A 25,143-nucleotide genomic window follows, 5' to 3' on the forward strand; every position below is an offset into this window, starting at 1 on the left:
CAGTATATATATATATATATATATATATATATATATATATATATATATATATATATATATATATATATATATATATATATATATATATATATATATATATATATATATATATATATATATTTGTGTAATAAATGTATGTAGTAAGTACATACTGGTAACCTTTTTCACTCAAATCCTAATGAAACACCACAATTAGAATACGGTGGTTGCTGTTGAACCACATGTTGTATAAATAGTCACACCACCGAGACGAGGGAACACTCCCAACACGCTTCAGTGACGTCACTAGTGTTTACACTACACCAGCGGGTATAATTTGATGACATTACTTGAAGTGAATTGGCCTTATTTTAAAAAATCAAGGATGGTTGGTAAAGGACTACTGAGTCAGTGGGTAAGTGTCACATTTGGGGTACTGGTCTTATACAGCAAATAGAGCTCAAAAGCTACTTTTTAAATGGAAATTTGGGGGGGGGCGTCTTATGCACCCCGCCGCCTTATAGGCCGTGATATACGGTATTTATTCAAGTGAATTAGGATAGAATATTATTGTAATACAACAGTAGTGCCGATGTGGAGGAGGCGGAGGGATAGAGCGGGAAGGAGGTGACTGGCGGGAGCAGGGACGGGTGGAGATGCCAGCCAGTACATTACGGGTGTATTAATTGTTTTTAGAGCTATTTTTGCATTTAAATATTAAATACTGTACATTACGTTTCAACAAAACTACCATTTATTTCTGAGAACATGGAAATGTAATATTTTTTGCTGAAATGATGTATTACAGTTGAAAGTGGGATAAAATTGTGACGAAAGCAATGACTTTCTCTTTCCTTCGTTCAAAAGATGTTACCGTAATCGCTTTTCGAATGGTTTTCAGTTGTGGGATTATAAGGCTAATGATAGGATAGAATATTATTGTAATACAGTACGAGTACAACAGTTTTTTAACTGAAAACCATTCGAAAAATTACGGTAAAATCTTTTGAATAACGAAAGAAAGCGAAAGTCATTGTTTTCGTCATGATTTTATCCCACTTTCCACTGTAATATGTACGTCATTCTAGCAAAAATATTACTTTTCCATATTTATTTCCGAGAATATATTCATTCAGTCACAGTTAAGGTAAAATATACTTGTGATGTAATATTTTAATGAAAATACGGTATCGTAGTTTTCTTTTGTTTCAAATTTAATTAACAAAGATTGATGTTTCAAATGTAATGAAAAAAAATTTATGTACAGTATCTATAAATACACTTTAATAAATGAATACTTTATGTTTTACATCGTCCTGTGCTACCATACCATGCATTTGGCTACTTTGGGCTTGCTATGATGACGCAAGAGATCTGCCCTGGCAACTGTACCGACACTCACAGCTGGTGGTGCGTTGGTGCATCGTTTCCATTGTTTACTGGTAGTTACTGGTATATATTTTTCAACCTCACGAAACTATTACCCGTTTAGAGGTCGACCCCCAATTTTTTGCCAAATAATATGGTCTTAAGAACTCGAACTACACACAGGTATATACGGTAAATAAGGACATTGGGCGGATTTTTAACATCCACGGGTATCTGTTACGTAACCCCCGCATATGTTAAGGGCCGACTGTACACTTACTTTGAGGTATGTATGTAGAAGGCTCCTGGTTGATGATGATGATGATGGATTAGAAGTGGGGGTGGAGGAGAAGGGAGAAGAGAAGGAAGTGGGGGTGGAAGAGAAGTCACCCCATGCTTCATGTCGTCATTTAACCCATAAAATTTTTAGTTCACTAGTTGTAATTCAAGATTATTTTCTTTAAATCAACACTGCACTATATACTGTATTGTCAATATGTAAAATAAATTTCAGAATGACCAATAATTGTACTGTAAAAATGTAAAAATAGTTTATGTTCAAGAGAGCCACAAGCAAGATGTTACCTCCACTGACCAGAGATACAAACTGACGCCTTGCTGGGTGAGTCAAGTGGCTGAATGGCTCACCAAAAACTAGTTTCCTGTACTGCAATTATGTTAAATAAGTGTTAAAATGACTAACAAATTTAATATATAACTTGGAAAATTATTGAATAGTACAACCTTCTTGATATTTACTCAAATGGGAACGAATTTAAGCCCTAGAACCGATTACTGTATTGGCGGACTAATATTCCAGCTGGTGAGCAAGCGAAAACGTGTTGACATGATTTCGTAAAAATTTTGTTAACCAAATTTTTGTTCGTTAACCGAATTGAAGATTCTTATGGAAGGTAATTCGTTAACCGAGGGATCACTGTATTAGTTTGTTAGAGGTTATGTTAGGTTGGGTTATATGAAATGGTCACTGACTGGGAAGTATTCCATTGCTTAGTGTTCAGGGTCGGTCAGTTGTTGAAAAGTTTTGCAAAGTTGGAGCTCTAACATGGCGTCATCAAGTAGACATCATGCATGGAGTGTCTTATTTACATGAAAAAAGGAGGGAAATTTCAAAATACAGTATACAAAATCCTATTCATCCATCTGATTTAGTTATTCTTGTGTTAAGAAGTGAGTTTTTTCTGAAGAGATTTTTTAGTAGGTACAGTAAGTGTTTAACTTGGACCATTGTCCTTGACTATTACTCCCAAAGGGTTTACTGCTGGCTGTTATCCCAGATAATACTCCTTAGAACAGTGGTTCCCAAACTTTTTAACATGACGCCTTCTTTTGTTTTTTGCGAAGTCCTCAACCCCCACCCCCTTATAAACAAGCAATTGGCAGCAGTGGGCAACATTGGTCGTTTCATCGCACTGTATTGCAAAAAAGCGGGACGCTTTTATTTTGTCCAAAACTTCTTCTCTTATGTCACCTGCAAGTTCGTCAATGCGACGCTTCACTGTGTTATTAGACAGGCAAATTTTAGATAACTTTCTGGCTTTTGTCTCCAACCACAATATTTGCATCACTCAACAAGCATGGTTTTACAAGAGTCTCCCCAATAGAGTGAGCCTTCTTTGCTCTGGCAATAAGTAGTGACAGCTCGTAAGATGCTTCCACCGCTTTGAATGTCTCCTGATGAAAAGCTCCTGTGGTGTCCAGCTTCATACATTTTTACTCTTGAAGTTTGACTGTGAAACACTCCTTTGGCTTGTCTTTCAGTGCATTGTGGTTTGTATTCAAATGACGTTCCAGATGACCAGGTCGTAAGGCGTCATTGCTGAGGACTGCATGGCATACAACACGCTGAGGGAGGTGAATCCCGTGTTTCTCAGTAACGGTGAAGCCAAACTTGATATACTCTTCAGTATACTTCCTTTTCTTCGCTACAGACATTTCTGCAAAGTGCAAATAACAACACAGTCAGATATTGCACCATACAGTGACTACAGTCACTATGGTTACTACACAGTCACACACCAACAATCATACAGCCTCATACACATACCACGCAGTCACACACCACACCACAGCCACACACCATACAGTCATACAACACACTGCACAGTCACACACTTAACTAAAGGGCTGATTAAATATGAAACCATAATAAACGTTTTTGTGGAGTGGTTATTGCACATCACACCATAGTTATAAGCAAAATTAATTAAAAAATCATTAAAAGAGAAGAAATCCAGACTAAAACACAGAGTTTGAGATAAATCTTAACATACCGTAACTGAAGATGAGGGAGGATCGGTGGCTGGTAGTGTTGTGAAAGATACGAGTAGTGTGAGAGTCAGTATGGTATCCATGATATGTACAAGATGCGTAAGGAAAGAGAGATGAAATGATAGAAAATGGATAAGGGTGACTTCTATACTTTGGTTTTGCACGGTTGTGTGGAAGATTCAAACGGAGAGAGAGTTACTCCTGAAAGAGTTTCTTCATTATATTCTTTTTGAGCAAAAAATAGCAAATTTTGGCAGATGGCTTCACTCCTTCCCTAAACCAACCTCACGACTCCCTGTTTGGGAACCACTGCCTTAGAAGGATTCATAGCTGCCTTCTTCATTCTTTATAATTGCTCTTATTTCATCACATCACTAGAACTGTCTCCAGTATTGTGGTTAAAGGAATTAACCTTTCTCATGTTCATGGACTGACTTTTGCTCCATTGGCTACAGAATTTTTCTCATGCAAACACCCTTGTGTGTAGCCAATACCTGTAGATTAAGTTTCAGAAACTTAAGGTGTTTATAGTTTTTACTGATCTTTTTTTCTCTATTAAAGGGGTGTGACTACTGCTGTAGGCATCATCTATCGTGAACAAGGGATAAAGGGCTTCTTCTGCGGATTGATCCCACGCCTCCTGTGTGATTTGGCAGCATTGTGGCTGGGCAAAACCCTTGCTCATGTGATCAATAACTATCTTGTGGAGGATAGGGATCTTAAGCAATATGTGTCGGCATCAATGAATGTGAGTCTTTAATATGATTGAGAATTCTATTATTGAATACACTATTGCAGGTAATATCTCTTCTTGTTAGCTAAGAAGACTAAGGTATGTTATCCAATGCAATTGCATTATAATTACTCTGCAGTTTACTAATTTGGTACAATGAACTATGTGCTTGTTAATAAGTGATGACTTTGTAATAGGTAAAGAAATGAAAATAAGATAATGGAGTAAGAACAGCATGGTGATAGAACTATGGATAGAGAGCCATTGAGAATTAGAATCTGTCTTAATATAAGTACAAGTTGGACGTTGCTAATCTGGGAAGCTTGGGACCAGACCGGTTCCCTTTTAGCAAAAATTTTGAACCATCGAAGCCGAGGTTAAAAAAGGCAAAATAATGCATAAAATGCACTATTACTGGTACCAATACAACTTACATCAGCATAAATCTAGCCCAGGCTTGCTGGACCTCTTTATGACAGTGTTAGTGCTATGGCATACGTTTACTGTACAGTAGTCCCTCGCTTTATGTGCATTCACTACTGTATATTATATTTGCATACTGTACTGTATATGTACAGGACTAAACAAAGAATTTCTTTGAAATACAGTGCTCTGTAACATTCAATGCCATAATATTTTAAATACAGGTTGACAACCCTTTATCCGAAATTCCGAAAACCGAAAAGCTCTGAAAACCACAAGTTTTTTGGGGGGTAATTTATTTATATATATATATAAACCGAAACATTTCCAGTTAATGTAGTCTCCATGTATAATTAGAAAATTATGGGGACCCCATGTGCATTCAGCTGAATACATTAAAGGTAAGTGTTGTCACACTGTATCCATTCCTCATTATTTATTACTTTTACTGTACTGTATTTCATTGTAGATTTTTTATTAAAAAAAAATAAATAAATAAAAATTTTTATCGATGTCGGACTTACGACCTGGATTTGGGTCCTTAACCCCGTCGTAAGTCGGGGTCTAGCTATATAATATATATATATATATATATATATATATATATATATATATATATATATATATATATATATATATATATATATATATATATATATATATATATATATATATATATATATATATATATATATATATATATATATATATATACAGTGACCCCTCGTTTAACGAACACCTCGGTTAACGTAATTTCGATTAACGAACTGCCTTCCATAAGGATCTTCAATTCGGTTAACGAAAAAAAATTCGCTTAACGAACTTCTTACGAACCGACCTCAACATGTTTTCGCTTGCACTGACCGGGCAGCCAGCTTTAGTATCAGTCCGCCAATACATTAATCGGTTCTAGGGCTTAAATTCCTTACTATTTTTGTAAATATCAAGAAGTTTATACTATTCAATAATTTTAAAGTTTAATATTAAATTTTTTAGTCATTTTAACAATTATTGAACAAAATTGAAGGTAAAATGACAAGTTTAATGCGCGGCATCCAGCCTCTTAATACAGCAAACAGGCGTCAGTCTCTCTTTGTTTTCACTGGAGGTAACATCTTGCTTGAGACTCTCTTCAACTAAACGCTTTTTTTCTGTGTTTCCAAGCAAATTATTGGTCATTTTGAAATATATTTTATATATTGACAATATATAATGCAGTGCAGCGTTGATTTAAAGAAAATAATCTTGAATTAAACCAGAGAGCTAAAATTTTATGGGTGAAATGGCACCATGGGGTGACTTCTCTTCCACCCCAATGCCTTCTCTTCTTCCTTCTCCTCCACCCCCATTCTAAATCCCTTCATCATCATCATCATCCAGGAGCCTTCTACATACACACCTCAAAGTAAGTGAACTTTCTGCCATTTTTGTTGAATTTAGGAAATTTTCGGTGAGCTGGAACCAATTACCCAAAAACCCATTGAAACAATGGTTTCGGTTAACGAACTTTTCGGTTAACGAACGACCTTCTGGAACGGATTGAGTTCGTTAACGAGACCTAATATATATATATATATATATATATATATATCATGAATCCCACAATGGCGTGGATAAAGATAAATTTTTGACATAATTCATTGGAGAATATTATGCTCAAAAATTTGGTATGGCAATGGGTAATCCACTCTCACCTGTATTAAGCAACCTCTATATGGAATTCTTTGAAAAGAAACTATTAAGTAATATTTTACCACCTTCAGCAGTCTGGTTTAGATATGTTGATGATGTATTATGTCTCTGGCCATGTAAGGAGGACCTAAAAGCTTTCCTGCCACAACTTAGCCCCCTCGATCAAATTCACTGTAGAATTAGAGCAAGACTGTAAATTGCCATTCCTAGACTGTCTGATACACAGAATAGGTAACACTTTTAAGTTCAGTATTTATAGAAAACCAACTAATGTGTGTTCATACATTCATTATTATTCTGCCCACCATAATAGAGTCAAACAATCAGTATTTTCAACAATGTTTTTACGTGCTTTGAGAATTTGGAGCCCGGAATTCATTGATGAGGAATATAAATATATCTATAATATTGGCTCAAATCTTAAATACCCTAGATCTTTCATAGACAAATGCTTGAACATTACTAAGAAATCTTTTTATAGAACTGATCCCAAGCCCACCCATGACCATAAGAATATCTTAATATTACCATTTCACAAAAATTTCTCTCAAATTCCTTTACAACTAAAAACCTGGAACGTCAATGTGGCATTTAAAAACTTATGCACTGTTAAACAAATGTTAATCAAGAACTCCCCCAACAACACAATTGGTTGCATTTATAAGTTCCTTTAAGGAATGTAATGTTTTACCAAGCCAGACAGGTAAAAGATCTTGCAACTAAATTCCTTAAACTTCCAATACAGTGTTAGGACAGGCCAGGAATCAATGCTCTGTTTTGTTCATTTTGAGGATAACAAGCATTGTTACGTGTTGGGATAATGCCTCCTCAATATTACCTTGTAATTCAATTGATAGTAGGAACATCATAGAATCTAGTCTTATTAATCATACCGAAGCATTCAACATGAATTTGAGTAACGGCATGTACAAGCTGGACAATTTTGTAATTAAGAAGATTTGTAACCAGGTGAGAAGGCCGGGTCACCTGACCACCAACCGTTGTGTGCTATTTAAAGATTAGTAGGGTCATTACCTAATACCTGACCATTGTGGACCTGGTCTCACCCTCCTCTGTATATATACACCTTGATTTGTATTTCTCTCTAGTCTGGGTGAAAAAACTAAATTTTAACATTTAGTATTAAATAATACCTCAGATTAAAGTTAGGATAATATAATTGACATTGCTGGATTCCTTGTAGGACCAGGAATATTTTGAATATAAATGTCATATATTTTGCACAAAAGATAACATATTTACTCAGAGTAAACATTACATCTAAAATTTGTATGTCTAGTGCAAAATCTATGATGTTTATATTCAAAATGATCATCAAATTGTAAGAATTCCAGCAAATGTAAATTATATTCTGACCGGGTAATTTGTATGAATTTTATGAGCTAAAACAAATATCTTCAGTTAATAAAAAAAAAAAAATATTCTTCACACCGTAACAGATGGTCGGTCGGTCCCTCCCACCCCCACCAACCCTCCCTACCAGATGTGTGGGAAAACCAGAATATTTACCCTTTTAGTAATGAATAATACCTCAAACTAAAGTTAGGATAATATAATTGACATTGCTGGATTCCTTGTAAGACCAGGAATATTTTGAATACAAATGTCATATATTTTGCACAAAAAATAACATATTTACTCAGAGTAAACATTATATCTAAAATTTGTATGTCTAATGCAATATCTATGATGTTTATATTCAAAATGATCACATATTGTAAGAATTCCAGCAATGTAAATTATATTCTGGTCGGGTAATTTGTATGAATTTTATGAGCTAAAACAGGCAGGCAGGCAGGGCGGGTGGCGGGTGCGAATCTAAAAATAGCGTCTCGAGCCGGACACTCTGCGCGTATACGTGGAAAAAACCCATGTTAAGTGAAAGTTCGGCTCTGGCGAGGCACCGCGTATACGTGAAATCGCGCTAAGCGAAACCGTGTTAAGCGGGGTATTACTGTGTTATTGTTATTGTGTGTGTGTGTGTGTGTGTGTGTGTGTATATATATATATATATATATATATATATATATATATATATATATATATATATATATATATATATATATATATATATATATATATATATATATATATATATATATATATATACAGTGGGATATATAATATATATGACGTAGTGGTTCCAAAACCTGGATTAGTTTATAGCATTAAGTTAGATATAGGATTAATCCGTTCAGGCCCCCAAATACAACCACCTAACACTGAAAAAATTCTGTGGAAAATATTTAAATACGTTTTTATCTTACCTTAGTGTTATTCAGCGTGAGTACCCTAAACACTGGCACAGCACTATCACTTCCACTGGGATTCTTGGCTTTAAGGTCCTCAAACAATTGTTGGCCTTCTCACAAATTATAGCTTCACTAATGTTACCACCTGCACACTTTCTCCTTTATCCACACTAGAGTAAATTTTCCATCTCTTCAATCACATTACACTTTGCTTTGCTAAGTCAAGATTCCTTGCCACTTGCACAGTTTTTAACTCCTCTTTATTCTTCAAATCGCTTATATAGTGGATTTAGCCATCCCATATTCATCACTAAGTTTTACATGATCTTCTTCCATTCTCACGTTTCTTTATAATTTCTTTCTTAGTTTCAAGGGTTATTAGCTTTCTCACTACGCTTTGGGCGACTCATTGTTACAATTGTAACTTGTATAACAAAATAGTTATACAAATAGCAGCAATTTCCACATCAATGCAGAAATTTCAACAATAACAGTGGTGCACTGGCTACACAATGAGACAAAGATGGCGCCTGGCGCTCTTGTTGTGGGTGCGGTACAACAATATTCATCGCCAGGCGAAATAGTCCGGTATTCATCCGCGTTAATTTGTAGGAGTTGCGTTAGTTATAGCATTCTCAATTTTATAGGTAAAACCGTTAGATTATAGGAATATTAGTAGTAGGATCGTTTAGTTATAGCATACCCCACTGTGTATGTATATATATATATATATATATATATATATATATATATATTTTATATATATATATATATATATATATATATATATATATATATATATATATATATATATATATATATATATATATATATATATATATATATATATATATATATATATATATATATATATATATATATACTTATATAACAAAATAGTTATACAAATAGCAATTTCACATCAAGGCAAAAATTCAAACAATAACAGTGGTGCACTGGCTACACAATGAACAAAGATGGCCTGCCGCGCTCTTGTTGTGGGTCAGCGTACAACAATATTCATGCGCCAGGCGAAAATAGTCCGTATTCATCATGTTAGTTTGTAGGAGTTAGTTAGATTTATAGCATTCTCAATTTTATAGGTAAAACCTGTTAGTTATAGGAATATTAGTAGTAGGATCAGTTAGGTTATAGCATACCCACTGTGTATGTATATATATATATATATATATATATATATATATATATATATATATATATATATATATATATATATATATATATATATATATATATATATATATATATATATATATATATATATATATATATATATATATATATATATATATATATATATATATATATATATATATATATATATATATATATATATATATATATATATATATATATATATATATATATATATATATATATATATATATATATATATATATATATATATATATACTCAATCTCTCACATTCAGCGGTCCGCATTCGCGTTTCACGTTGCCGGTGCCTTGCCAGAACCAAACATGCTCACATTCCTTGTCGTGACCCCATTACGCGGAGGCGGCTGGCAAAGCAGCGCCATTTTGGATCCAACCTCCGCCATCCGCCATGTTGATGTAGGCGAGTAAGGTTTCGTTAAGCAGTCATCAAAACATTACCAGTTCTTTACCGCCACCCACCACAACCGGCCCAAGTCAGTGATAGTGATAATTATAGTGAGGATATGGACTTATATGGACTTTGAGGTTTAACAAGAGGCCCTGCAAGCCTCTGTGGTGGATAGTGATACAATTGCCAGTGATACAGGTGAGGGCAATAATCTGTCCTCTGCCTGGAACCAACCCCCATCCCGTGTGCCCAACCATCTTTTCTACTAATGTAAGTGTTAAAAACCTAAGATTATTGATATTTCTCTTAATTATTAATTGTGTGTGCATGCCATCATAAGAGTTAAGATAATATTTTTACTCAACATAGTTGTGTCGTCAAAAAGTGGAGTTTGGGGATGGGCGCTGACTCCATTTCAATTAATCCCATATGTTATGTTGTTTACTTCTGACGGGGTTAGGGACCCAAATCCAGGTGCATTAGAATCCGACATAGATAATTTTTTTTTTTTTTTTTTTTTTTTTAATAATCTACAATGAAATACAGTACAGTAAAATGTAATGAATAATGAGGAATGGATACAGTACAGTGAAAGTAATAAATAATAAGGAATGGTTACAGTGTGACTCAGCACTTACCTTTAATGTAGTCAGCTGAATGCACATGGGGATGCCATAATTTTCTAATTATACATGGAGACTACATTAACTGGAAACTTTCGGTATAGAAAATGCGTGTCATTTAAAAAAAAAAATAATTTTTTTTTTTTTTTTTTTTAATCTCGTGGTCGTAAGTCCCGACGGTCGTAATCGTAGCAGTCGTAAGTCGGGTCTGTCTGTATATATATATATAACCTGGGATTAGCCCACGGGCATAGATCACTGACCCACATCAGAACCTGGGGGAATGTTATAGTAATAATAATTATACAGTGGTCCCTCGGTTAACGAGCACAATCCGTTCCAGCAGGTTGCTCGTTAACGAAAAAACTAGATTAACGAAACCATTGTTTCAATGGGTTTTTGGGTAGTGGTTCAGCTCACCGAAAATTCTAAATTCAACAAAAAGGTGAAAAATTACACTTACTTTGAGGTGTGTATGTAGAAGGCTCCTGGATGATGATGATGGGAATTAGAATGGGGGTGGAGGAAGGAAGAAGAGAAGGCATGGGGTGGAAAGGGAGTCACCCCTGGCACCATTTCACCCATAAAATTTTAGTTCTCTTGGTGTATTTCAAGATTATTTTCTTTAAATCAACACTGCACTGCATTATATATTGTCAATATGTAAAATATATTTCAAAATGACCAATAATTTGCTTGGAAACACAGAAAAAAAGCATTTAGTTGAAGAGTCTCAAGCAAGATGTTTCCTCCACTGAAAACAGAAGAGACTAACAGCCTGTCTGGTGTGTTCAGGCTGGATGGCATGCAAACTAGTTTCTTTACCTTCAATTATGTTCAATAACACTGGTCTACAAAAAAATTTTTTTTTTTCTGGCATGAAACCAACTGTTTTTACTAACTTTAAGGTGCTGAATCAAAATCTGATCTCAGATTTGGTCATCATCACGTGCCAGAATTTACTGAGCTACCAGAGATTGAGGATATAGACCGAATTCACCTGTTTCTACTGATGAAGATGAAGAGACTGATCTTTTCAAGCCATCTGGTGAAGATTGTGAAAAGCCAACGTTGTTTACTCAGTCAGAATTGAATGATCTGGTCAGAGATCTAAATTTGCCAAAACAGTCTGCTGAATTGTTAGCTTCCAGGCTTCAAGAGAAACGGCTCTTAAAACCTTGCACGAGTGTCTCCTTTTATCGCAACAGAGAAGAGCAACTGCGGAAGTACTTTCATTCATATGACCAGCTTGTTTTTTGTAATGATGTAGAAGGACTTCTTCTCTCCATGGGACTACCAGCATATGATAGTAAGGATTGGAGACTTTTTATTGACAGTTCTAAAAGGAGCTTGAAATGTGTTCTTCTTCATAACGGAAACAAGTATGGTTCAATTCCAATCGGACATTCTGTACAAATTAAAGAAGAGTATGAAACATTAAGACTGTTCTAGAGAGGTTGCAATACCATGCTCATGAATGGTTAATTTGTGTGGACTTGAAAATGGTAAACTTTCTATTGGGCCAGCAAGGAGGGTACACAAAATACCCCTGTTTTCTGTGCTACTTGGACAGCAGGGCTACAGCAGACCATTGGGTGAAAAAGAATTGGCCACCAAGACATAGTTTGACGCCTGGTGACAAGAATATCATTAACGATCCTCTGGTTGACAGGACAAACATTGTCCTTCCTCCTCTGCACATAAAACTTGGTATCATGAAGCAATTCGTCAAGGCTCTTGATCATAGTGGAGAGTGTTTCAGATATATATGCTCAACCTTTCCAAGTCTTAGCGACGAGAAGAAAAAGGTAGGGATTTTTGATGGACCTCAAATAAGAACACTACTCAGAGATCCACACTTCCTTGCAACAATGACTGAGGCACAGGCAAGAACTTGGAATGCTTTCTCTAATGTGGTGCGGAACTTCTTAGGGAACAAGAAAGCGGACAACTATCAAGAAATTGTGGAAGAGCTGCTCTTGAGTTTACAAGCACTTGGATGCAGAATGAGTATCAAGGTTCACTACTTACACAGTCACTTGGACGAGTTTCCAGAAAATCTGGGAGAAGTGAGCGAGGAGCAAGGGGAGCGCTTTCATCAAGACATTAAAGTAATGGAAGAACGTTACCAAGGTCGATGGGACTCGAACATGATGGCGGACTATTGCTGGAGTTTGATGAGAGACATTCCAGAAGCTGTACATAAGAGATCGGCCAAAAAGAGGAAGTTTATGTAACTGTAACTTGATCTTAATACTTGCACTATTTCTACCGTACATTAATTTTTTTTTTCACCCTTCAATGTTACATTTAAATCTTATATGTGCATTAACTTTCCAATTTGATATTAACAATTTTTGGTTATAGAAAAATACAAATTATAATGCTGAAAAAATTGATGTATACATGTTTAAACCGTCAATTTTGATCCAAAAGTTTACGTTTCCCAGCAAAAGTGCAATATGGTATATCTCAAAAACCTGATGTGATAGACAAAAACCAAAGTCATATTTGGATTCTGCACCCCAAATTTACTTAAAATCCGTTTAAAAACCTTGTGCCAGAAAAATTTTGTTGACGGTGTAATTGTTAAAATGACTAAAAAAGTAAATAGTAAACTTTTAAAATTATTGAATAGTATAAACTTCTTGATATTTACTAAAATAGTAAGGAATTTAAGCCCTAAAACCGATTACTGTATTGGCGGACGAATACTACAGCTGGTGGACCGCCAAATGCAAGCGAAAACATGTTGAAGTCGGCTCGTAAAAAACTCGTTAACCGAAGTTAAGAATCTTATGGAAGGTAAACCGTTAACCGAAATCTCGTTAACCGAGGCGCTCGTTAACCGAGGGGACCACTGTAATAATTATTCATAGTAAATAAAAATTTTAATAAAAATACACCAAAATAAAATAATAATAATAATAATAATAATAATAATAAAATATAATAATAGATTTAATAATAATAATAATAAAGAAATACAAGAATGAAAAAAAGATCAAAAGTGAGAAACACGACCTAGACCTATGAATTATTATTATTATTTTTATAAATTTTTTTTATATTTTCGCCCCCCAGGCCCTAATGTGGGTCAGTGATCTATGTCCGGGTGGGCTAAAAAAAAAAAAAAAACTAACCATTCTGAAAACCGAAAAATACCGAAATGCCTCTGGCCCCAAGGATTTCGGATAAGGGATTGCCAACCTGTACTCTGTAACATTCAATGCCATAATATCCTGACTACTGTGGTTAGTTATATAAACTTTTCCCTGTGAAAAAGCCATAATGTTGAGCAACATATTACTGTACTAAAATTTTTATTGTGTGCAAACTATGGGATGTTTATACTCAAATTAATCGGTATCTTGCAAGAATTCTTGTAATGCAAGTTGTATTCTGATTAGTCAAGTCAGTGACATTTTATAAGAGAAAACTTTAAGGCTAAAGCCACCTTCACCTCTAAAATCCTTATCGCCTTCTGGCTGGGAGGAGGGGGAGGTGAGGTGTTGGCAGCCTGTATGGGAGACTAACGGGTGCATAGTTATCAGTGGAGGGGTCAGGGACTCAGGATTATACAATAGAGGGAGTTTAAAATTTTCACTTATAAAATATCAGTGAGTTGGCTCAGCAGAATATAACTTGCATTGCTGGAATTCTTGCAAGATTGCAAGTAATTTGAGTATAAACATCCCATAGTTGGCACTAGACATAGAAATTTTAGTAATTAACTTAGTATGTTTGAGTACAGGCTGTGATAATTGTAATGATTTTTATACAACTTTTATAGCAATAGTGTTGACTTTTAGTTGTGGTGGAACATATCCTAATTTTCCCCATAAGATTAAGTACACACTATATGCATCCCAAACCATCAAAGCTGCCAGACTATTGAGTCCCTGATTAGCGGGGTCCAACCTGTACTGTATAAGGTATTCATACTGTCATAATAGTTCTTTTATATTTTTATTTGCAGTTCCTGGCTTCTGCAATGACATATCCACTCCAGGTTGTGTCTAACTGTATGGCTGTGTCAGGGAGCGGGTAAGTTTTCTCTTCATATTACAAAGAATCTTCAGGGTAGAATAGCATGCATTGTCATTTTATGTGTTATCCTTTGCTTATTTTCTGTTATCTTAAAAGGGTTTTAGGGGACTCCAGTCGTCTTAAAGCAAATACTATACCTCTTTTTGGGACCAGGCTGTGTTGGTTGATGTACCATTTTTTGTATTTTAGTTCCCTTTACTTATGTTGTAGCTATTAGGAACCCTGGATTTTCAAACATGTAGACATGTTGATTGTATGGTCAGAAAAAAAAATTGTATTGTGACATTTGAGCTGAAGGTCTCATTTCAGCAAATACTGTGGAGTCTATAACATTTGGTTGCCCCAAACTTGTGTTCATTAATGTTGGATGACTTGTACTGTTTGACAAAAATTTTCTTTGCATTGTTTTTTCTGTGCATAAACAATAAATAAGAATACCAGATTAGCATACATATTGTCTAAACAATCACTCAACTACTTTTATCAATGGTGTTTGGCTTTGATCTTTATCTGAATAGTACAGTACAGCATTACCAAATATTTCTTAGATAGAAGTTAAGGCAAATTACAGCAACAGTTTTTATTTCAATTGGACATAAATTATTAATGTGAAAGGATACATAATAATGTAATCATTACAATGAGAGCCGTCCCTAGGGGGGTGCGGGGCCCTGGGCAATTCATCCACTGTGGGGCCCCTTTGCAGGTTAAAATGTATTTATATTTTTATAGTTACATACAGTACATACATACTGTAATATGCATATTGTTAATTCCCCAATCATACTATTGTTATGCCAAGTATTATGTAATTTACTATGTTATAACATCTTTCATATATTTCCCCATTTGGCAATCTTCCCATGTAAAAGTCTTCTGAAAAGTATTGATTTTCACCATTTTTTGGAAACACATAATTTTTACTAGATACCTTAACAGGTCCATTTTCTACCAAAATATCAATTGTTATAGTGTCCAGTAAATGTGGCCAGTTGGCTGGATCACACAAATCTTCATCAGCATGACCGTTAACATAGTTAGAACTGTCCATTTTCAATGCCTTAGTATTTTTTTCAGTACTCTCCTCTTCCTCAGCTTGAATATGACCCACTATCACCATCACAGTTGCTCAGGTCCTTTTTTGCACTAGTTTCTGGTGTTTTTGAAAACACATTTTTCTTGGGAAACTTTCATTGATATTTCGATTTCTTTTCTCTGCCATTTTTTCTGCACCCGAGATGTATTTTCTGTATCTTTCTCTGCCCCCCGCTGGCCATGGTATAATAAAAAACGAAGGCTGAGTACAATAATAAAATAATGTATATCAATAATTTCACAAAACACAAATCACGGACAACTGGAGATTCAGAGTTTGGACAACACTGACAGATGACCGCTGTCAACATCCTCACTCCTCTTCGACAGAGAGCACAGCAAAGAATGACATTGTTCTCAGTCTGGGTGGTAAGATGGGGTGGCTTAATCATACCTTTGACCTCATGTCAGCAGATGCATTGCCTAACTGTGCTGGTCACTAACCTTCAGGTGGTCTCCTGAATCTGGGTGGTAAGGTGAGGTCAGCGTGTTGGGTGGGGTAAGGACCGCGGGGCCCGGGGCGGTCGCACCGGTTGCCACACCTTGGGATGGCTCTGATTACAATACTGGTTACATTAGTGTGCAAAATGTGCAGTTGTTGCACTTTGGTGAATTCTCATTGTACTTTTATTTGGCAATGCAAAATATGACATGCAATCTTGAAATGAGGCATGATGGAGAGAGGAACATGGCATACGATACAGTACAGTACTAAGAAACAACTAAAGGAGCCCTCATAACACTTGGGATCATTTTACAGGTCCTGATGATGTAGCCAAGTTCATAACAACATCATGAGGTTTTGTGAATTTGTATCATGTTTATTAATATTTATGTTGGGCTCAGAAACCAAAAAGCGACCATAGTGCATTGTGGTTGTTTGGAAAATAACCAGAAGCGAGATTTTGCCATAGGTCAGGGTAGTTTAGTTTGGATTGGGTTAGTTTCGTTTCGATTGGGTTAGTTTCGTTTCGATTGGGTTAGTTTCGTTTCGATTGGGTTAGGTTAGGTTAGTTTGGATTGAGTTAGGTAGGTTAGGGTAAAATCCAAATGAAAAGTTTCCCTTTCTGGTTATTTTGAAAATGACCACAACGCATTGTGGTCGCTTTTCGATTTCTGCGCCCAACTTATATATAAACAGGTGCTGCATACAAATGTGAATTACCCCCCCCCCCCCTTCCCATGGTACATATATTATTTTACTGGCAATTGGGTTAGGTTAGGTTAGTTTGCATCGAGTTAGATTAGGGTAAAATCCAAACACAAAATTCCGCTTTCTGGTTATTTTGAAAACGACCATTTGCACAATAAACCACAAGGCTCCCAACAGAAATCTCATACATTGCATGTGAGAGTGCTTTGTCTTTCATAGCTTTATCTTTCACTAAAGATTTCGCTTTTTTATGCCAACTGCTGAAGAGTTTCCCAATTCATGTTGAGTTATAAGATACTACAGTATTTCAGCATCAATTTCTAATTACAGTAAAACCTCGATTAACCGACTTTCGGATTAACCGTCAATCCTGAACCCCTAATTTTTTTTTTTTTTTTTTTTAAACGGGGATTAGCCCACCCGGGCACAGGCCACTGACCCACATCGGGGTCTGGGGGGCGATTATGTAATAATATTAATAATGATAATGCTAATAATAGTAGTAATAAAGAACCATAAAGAAATGCAAAAATGAAAAAAAATCAAGAGTGAGAAACAATGTACCTGTATGTATGTTGTGTTGTCAATAGTAAGAGAAACAATTGAGACCCTGCAATTGTGTGTAAATGAGGCAGAAAGTCAGATCAGCAACCTGGGACTTGGTCACAATTTTTGTGATGACATCTGTTCTTTGACTTTTCCATTTTTTATTCAGTTTCTGTGCTGGTTCATATTTATTTACTAAAGTGATTAATGTTTTAAAGCAACTTCTATTGAAATATGAATGGCAAATGAACAAAAATGAATAGAGGGACTTAAATGAGGTAGGTTAGGGAAAGGTACTTTGAAAATGTATGTTTTATTTTCGTAGACTTTATGTACTATTAACCGACCTTTTGGATTATCCGTCGGCCCCTTCCCCCCATATGTGGTCGGTTAATCGAGGTTTTACTGTACCACCAAAATCTGTCACTCTGCTTTAAAGACCTTTGAATAGTAAATCTTGTTTCTCTCAATAGACTTCCTCATAAAATTTTTCATCCCCATTATGCAGAGTATATTATGATATGGTGTTGTCTGTTTGTGTTTCTGTTAACTGTACCTCAATTTGTTATGCATAGAGGAAGATAACAATAACATTTCATAGATATCTTGTTCCAAGGAAGATGAAAACACGTTCTCATTTTGGGTCATTGAGTCAAAGGTTGTCAATTATTATTAAGATTTTAGTTTCCAAAGCATGACTTATATTTTCATACACCAATGAGCATATGGTAATATTGCTGCTATACCTTACCTATGGGGAAAGAAAACCTTGTTTTAGGAGTTGCTAGGTTAAGGTTATTTGATCAGCTTGGTCGAGAGATGCAGTAATTTGAATGTGAAAGGGAGAAGAAGTAGGGTAAGGCTAAGAATGATATAGGGAGAGGTTCTGAGAAATGGCCTCAAAGATAAAAACTTGACAACAGAGGCTGTAAGTTGTGTATAATGTCTGAATGTTTAAAATATGTCATAGCAGTTTTGCACTCTCCTCCCTCTGTCATATTTCTTTTCCTTTTCCTCACTTATTTTCCTTCCCACTCTCTTCCTGCATAAGTGTAAAGTCTGCATTTTTTATCCATTAGGAAAGACAAGAACACTGTAAATTGTCTGTCTTTATCTGCAAAGTCATTCTATCATACACAATTACAGGGGGTCCCTGACTTATGAACGTCTGTCTTATGATTGCCCGCCAATACAAACAGGGTTAAACTTGAAATTTACCATATTTTATTTACCTGATGCCTTATTTTTTACTTTCATTTGCTGTTTTTTGTCATTCTATTTATTTTGTCTTAAATTAAGTGATTTTAGATGTATATAAGTACTTAAGCGATGATATAGTGGGATTTTAGACATTGTTCTGTAGGTACAGTATACACATAGCATGTGTTCCGACTTATGTACAAATCCGTCTTAAAAACGTCATCAGGAATGGAACCTGTTCATAACACGGGGACTCCCTGTACTGTTAATGGGTTGTGAACTCTTCAGGTACACCTACAAATGTTTTATTTTTTTGCCTTAATTTGTATATATTAAGATAAACTAGAGGCAAGCAATGTCAGAAGTTGACTTCCTGTATTGATTACCATGTTCTCTTGTACACTCAACAAAAACTTCTCGAACACCTGGACACGATGGATGTGAGAATGAGCAGAATAGGGTTTGTCATCTCAGAATGGTTTCAGATTCTTTGTTCATTTTTCAGATTGCATAGTGCTTATAGCGTTTGAAAAGTTTTTGGTGAGTGTACATAAAACAGGTTTTATCTATAAAAAAATTGCTAACCTTTAAAACAAATTATAAATCATAGTATAAAACTTACCAAAATACTTATGATCATCAGCATTCATTTTATAAAACTCTTACTTAATGTGATGCATCATCGACAGATTGGTTGCCGGATCTCCCCCGAATATGCCCATCTACGGTGGCTGGCTAGATTGCTACCGTCATTTACGACAAGTTCGTGGCTTGAAACGAGGATCTTCCATGTTGTGGCGTGCTTATACTGGCCCCACAATTATGCTGGATGGTGGTCTTGCTATTCCTTCATCAGACATGTTTGCAGCACCCCTAACCTCTTAGCTGTCACTCTCTCTCTCTCTCTTTTTTTAGTAACTACAAAATTTTAATTAAATTTATTGCAGTAAAAGTACTCTAGGGTATTACTATAACTCAAGTAGACACCAGGAGGAGGTAGAAGTGTGCTAACTAATACAGTACTAGAAAGATTTAATACTTCACTATTTCAAAATTATATTGTTTAGTCAAAGGAGTCTATTTGGTGTATATATTTAAGGGTTTGATAGGAGTACCTATAAAGGCCTGACATATTCATGATTTGCATGCAAAATCTTAAAACAAAAATGCTTACACTCTTAAATGTCTGTCTAACAAGAGGTATTAAGGAAATTGTTTAATTATTGAGACAAATATGTCGCCAAGAGCTTCTTGTAAATTATTCCACTTTAATATTTTCTGAACTAATATACAGTCCCTTGTACAGTATAGAAGAAAATATTTTTTATTATTATTTATAATTATCCATTTCTTGAATTGTTTTCTCTGACTTTTTATGGTGCATCAATATGGGTGTATCCGAGAGCAAGAGCAAATGAGTTATTAAATGAATCAACAAGCTGATTGTATACCTTGTTTATCAGCTTTAGAGGAAATGGGGAAGATCTTAACAAGAGTGAGTTATGCTGCCATCAACATTTATTTTATTCTTAAATTTTTCATGATAAATGAAAATAAATATTTATTGATCACTATCTGCCTCATTAGTCACATTACCTATACAAAATGGGTGCAAATTTTCATAAATATTAAAATTTCACCAAGTAATGGTTTTATGATTCGGTGTAGTGTAGTGTGTGGTGTATTAATAGGAAACATGTCAATACTTAAGAAATTGTCATTTTCGATATCTTTGGTACAGTATGCACATCCCTTCACATTTTGTAATATATGAATACTTTGATGTATAATTATCATAGAGATTGTACATAAATTATGGGTAAAGCTTTACAAATCATCATATGTAATTATTAACCAGCAGTTCATTGGACACTGTGTATTTACACTTCAACATTTTATGCACATGCATTGTAGATAAAAAATGTGAACCTCTGTCTTTTTTTAATTTCTTTTTTTTAACAGAAATTTCTATCATTAGAAATTTGCTCTGAGAATGGCATACAGTACTGTATATGATATGATGAATATGAGACTTATGTACATAGACATTAGTTAGCCCACATATTCAGTGTTGTAACGTATGGATTTGTTTATAGAACTTTTTCATTCCAACTTAGGCATCTATAAGACTGCAATACCGAGAGTACAGTCACCCCTTGGTTATCATGCTTAATTGGGACTCCGCCGAGTGGGTGATAACGAAAAACGCTATAACGAAAGTACAGAACTTATGGGATTTATTCTAATTGCTTTCAGGCACCCAAGACCCAACCCCAAGTTTCCCATTTTACGACCATTTAGACCCACTAAATATATATATAATGTTATGGTAAATATCATAAACACACATAGGCATGGCTAGGTTTATTACAAAGTGATGAAAAGGGTATGCTCAATACTGTAGTCCACAAAACATATAGCTATGCTTTCTTTATTTGAGTCCCCCGTCATAGGAGTCCGTTTTCTCTCGCTTCAGGACGCCTGAATCCTCCATTTTCTCTCAATCTTAGAGTGCACCAGAGAGAGACTTCGTTATTCCTTAGTAATAACACAGAATTTGAAATTGCAACTGGGGTTACAATTGTTGAGGCAACTAGATATGTCTGATTACAGCAGATGTGTTATTGTCAGTTTGTAGGTGAAAGATTTTATCCTCAATAGATTTAGGTGAAGCAAGGGGTTAACATTACACCTGGAGGCAAATGCGTGATAACCAAATTCTCGGCCTGAAAAATGTGCTATAACGGCAGGTGTGCAGATTTTGATGGAAGCGTGATAACGAAAATCGCGATAACCAAGTGCGCTATAACCAAGGGATGACTGTATAACATTTATTGATTGCTAAAAAAAAAATTTAGATTATATCCATTTCAATAATTTGTACATTATTGATACCTCGCCTAAATGCTCATATTAAATTTCAAAATATTGTGACTAGAAATTATGTGCACATGATTTTTTTGATGAAGGGTGAGTAAGAAATGGAATTTGTAAATACAGTAGCATATCCATATCTGGTCTTGCATGGTAATTTTGATAGACATAATTGAAGACTATTGCTGTAGTTGATTTAATTTAGTTAATCATAATTTGTATGATTTATACTTGTAGCAATGTGATCAAATGACTTGGGATAAGTCATAAACCGTAGTACAGTATGTCTTCAACAACAGTAAAATACATTTGACTAAGTGAAGTTTTTAATTACCAATATCGATTACCGTGGATTATATACAGTGGGGTATGCTTTAACGAATCTTAATTGGTTCTAGAACCTCGTTCGTTATAGGACTGATCCGTCCCAGGCTCCCAAATACAACCACTTAACACTGAAAATTTTCTGTGGAAAATGTAAAAAATACGGTACTTTATCTTACCTTAGTGTTGTTCAGCATGCAGGACAGGAGGCAGTGGGGGAGGGGGAGGAGAGAATTATGGAGAAGAGGTGGAAGGAGAGGAGTCATCCTTCCTAGCCCTCTTTGGTGACTGTCTTACAGGCACTTTGTCTGTAGGGTCTTTTGCTACTTTTTTAAACAAGGAATCCAGGGTTGGCTGCTTCAACCTTGATTTCTGGACCTTCCAAAAGTAGTTCATCACATTGTCATTAAACACACTGATGGCCTTTTCCACAGAACCAACATCAGGATGATAATCCTCAGCAAGCTTAGACAGTTTGCTCCAGCAAAAGAACACATCCTTGAGATCTTTGGCTGGAATGATGCGGCTTTCCTCCTTGTCCTCATCCTCCCCTGACTCCTCAGAAGTTAAGCTCTGCTTCAGTGTCTCATTTTCTTCTTTGTGAAGCTCAAGCAGCTACTCAGTGGACAGCTCCTTACTGTGCTCTTCCACCAACTCCTCAACATCATCATCATCCACTTCCAGGCTCATGGAATTGTCCAGACACACAATTTCATGTACAACAGCCTCTTCCTCTAACTCTTCAAAGTCTCTTTGAAGCACACATTCAGGCCACAATGGCCTCCAAGCAGCACAAAGACACCTCATAGAAACCTCTTTCCAGGCTGACACAATTAAAAACACAGCGTCTGCTATATTGAAGTGACTCTTCCAAAATTCCTTCAAACTAAGATCACTGGAAGAAGTGGACGCAAAACATTTTCTAAACAGTGCCTTTGTGTACAGCTTCTTAAAGTTAGAAATTACTTGTTGATCCATGGGCTGGATGAGAGGTGTTGTGTTGGGTGGCAAGAAGTGCACAGTGATGAAGTTGAACTCCTCTGACAATTCAACCATCAAATTAGGTGGGGGGCTGGTGCATTGTCCATCACCAACAAAGCTTTCAGTGGAAGATTATTCTCCCTGAGGTATTCCCGAACACTGGGTCCAAACACCTCAATCACCCACTCAGAGAAAAGACTCCTGGTCACCGAAGCCTTTGGGTTTGACCGCCACATAACACCAAGGCGGTTCTTCCTAATGTTTTTGAAAGCTCTGGGGTTTTCTGCATGGTACACAAGGAGTGGTTTTATTTTGCAGTCACCCGAAGCATTAACACAAAAAAGGAGGGTAAGCCTGTCTCTCATTGGCTTATGGCCAGGGACAGAAGTTTCCTCCCTGGTAATGTATGTATGGCGAGGCATTTTTTTCCAAAAAAGTCCAGTTTCATCACAGTTGAATACCTGCTGAGAAACAAAGCATCCCTCTTTAATCACATTCAAAAAAGTGTCATGGTGTTCCTTAGCTGCTTCCTTATCTGCACTAGCAGCATCACCATGTGTCACAACACTGTAATTTATTTCTCCTTCTGAAACCAGTAAACCACCCCTTGGTACCCCTAAACACTGGCACATCGCTATCACTTCCACTGGGAGTCTTGGCTTTAAGGTCCTCAAACAATTGTCTGGCCTTCTCATAAGTTATAGCTTCACTCATGCTATCACCTGCCATTTCTTTCCCCTTTATTCACACTAAGAGTAAATTCCCTTAGCCACTTGCACAGTTTTCAACTCCTCTTCATTCTTCAAAATCGTACATATAGTCGATTTAGCCATCCCATATTCATCACAAAGTTTCTTTATGATTTCTTTCTTAGTTTCAAGAGTTATGGGCTTTCTCACTCGCTTTGGACGATTCATTGTTACAATTGTACACTTGTATAAAAATATATTTATATAAATAACTCTATTTCCACATCAAAAGACGAAATTTCAACAATAACATTTGTGCACTGGCTACACAATGAGACAAAGATGGCGCCTGACGCTCTTGTTGTGGGTCGTGGTACAACAATGTTCATGCGCCAGACGAAATAGTCTCGTATTCATCCGCGTTTGTTGTAGGAGTTGCGTTCGTTATAGCATTCTCAATTTTATAGGTAAAACCGTTTATAGGAATATTCGTAGTAGGATCCGTTAGTTATAGCATACCCCACTGTAGTACAGTATATTATTTATCAGAGGGTTGGTAGGTAATTGATTTGGGTAGATGTTTGAGAGAGACAGGCAAAGGTAAGGGTGTGGAAATATTAATTGGTTTAATGATAGTAGAAAAGCTACCTTACAGTAGAGATACAGTATAATGATTATAAACTAAAGTAAATCCCTGTATAATAAGTATGAACTTCAGTTGCATTCGCTGTGCTTTTAAGCCATGTACTGTATATATACTCAGGCATATGAAAGAAGGAAAATACCCTGTAAAGTCGTGTCGCGTCTTATGCACATTCAACTTTACGCTGTTGGCTGGGGGGAAAAACAAAAAGAAAACGATGCAGTTAGTGTAGGAGCATATGGCTGGGGAGATACTTCCACTCGAGCCTCTCTCGGCCTCAGCAGCCGAGTGTACTGTACTGAGCAGGGGAGGGGGTTTGGGTTGTGTGCCTCTACCAACTGATCATTCTCAACAGTTGCTAAGGGTCAGTCGGCAGAGGCAGCACGTGGCGAAGAACTCGAAGTGTATGCGTCTGGGAGGCTGAAGCGAAGGCGTGGACGAGGGGCTTGTGATCAGTGAAGATGGTGAACTGACCGGCCTCGAGGAAGTGCTGGAAATGCTTGCTAGTAAAGATATATGGCGAGGAGCTCTCGATCGAAGGTGCTGTACTTGAGTTGATATGGTTGAAGCCGCTGTGAGAAGGCAATGGGCATGAGTGTTCCGTTGATCTGTTGTAAGA

At 36.0% G+C, this 25,143-nt stretch overlaps 1 protein-coding gene across 1 annotated transcript in view; it reads left to right on the forward strand.

Annotated features, from left to right (window-relative positions):
* Positions 1-20,945, forward strand: part of LOC121878991 (mitochondrial carrier homolog 2-like) — a 57,985-nt gene extending 37,040 nt beyond the window's left edge. The window contains exons 5-7 of the mRNA XM_042385442.1: positions 4,201-4,387; positions 14,949-15,016; positions 19,703-20,945. Coding sequence (XP_042241376.1) covers positions 4,201-4,387; positions 14,949-15,016; positions 19,703-19,898 — 451 coding nt within the window. The 3' untranslated portion in view covers positions 19,899-20,945. The remainder of the gene's footprint in view (positions 1-4,200; positions 4,388-14,948; positions 15,017-19,702) is intronic.
* Positions 20,946-25,143: the final 4,198 nt, after the last annotated feature.

This window comes from Homarus americanus, unplaced genomic scaffold (genome assembly GCF_018991925.1).
Source record: "Homarus americanus isolate GMGI-L3 unplaced genomic scaffold, GMGI_Hamer_2.0 scaffold4060, whole genome shotgun sequence".
Lineage (NCBI taxonomy): Eukaryota > Metazoa > Arthropoda > Malacostraca > Decapoda > Nephropidae > Homarus > Homarus americanus.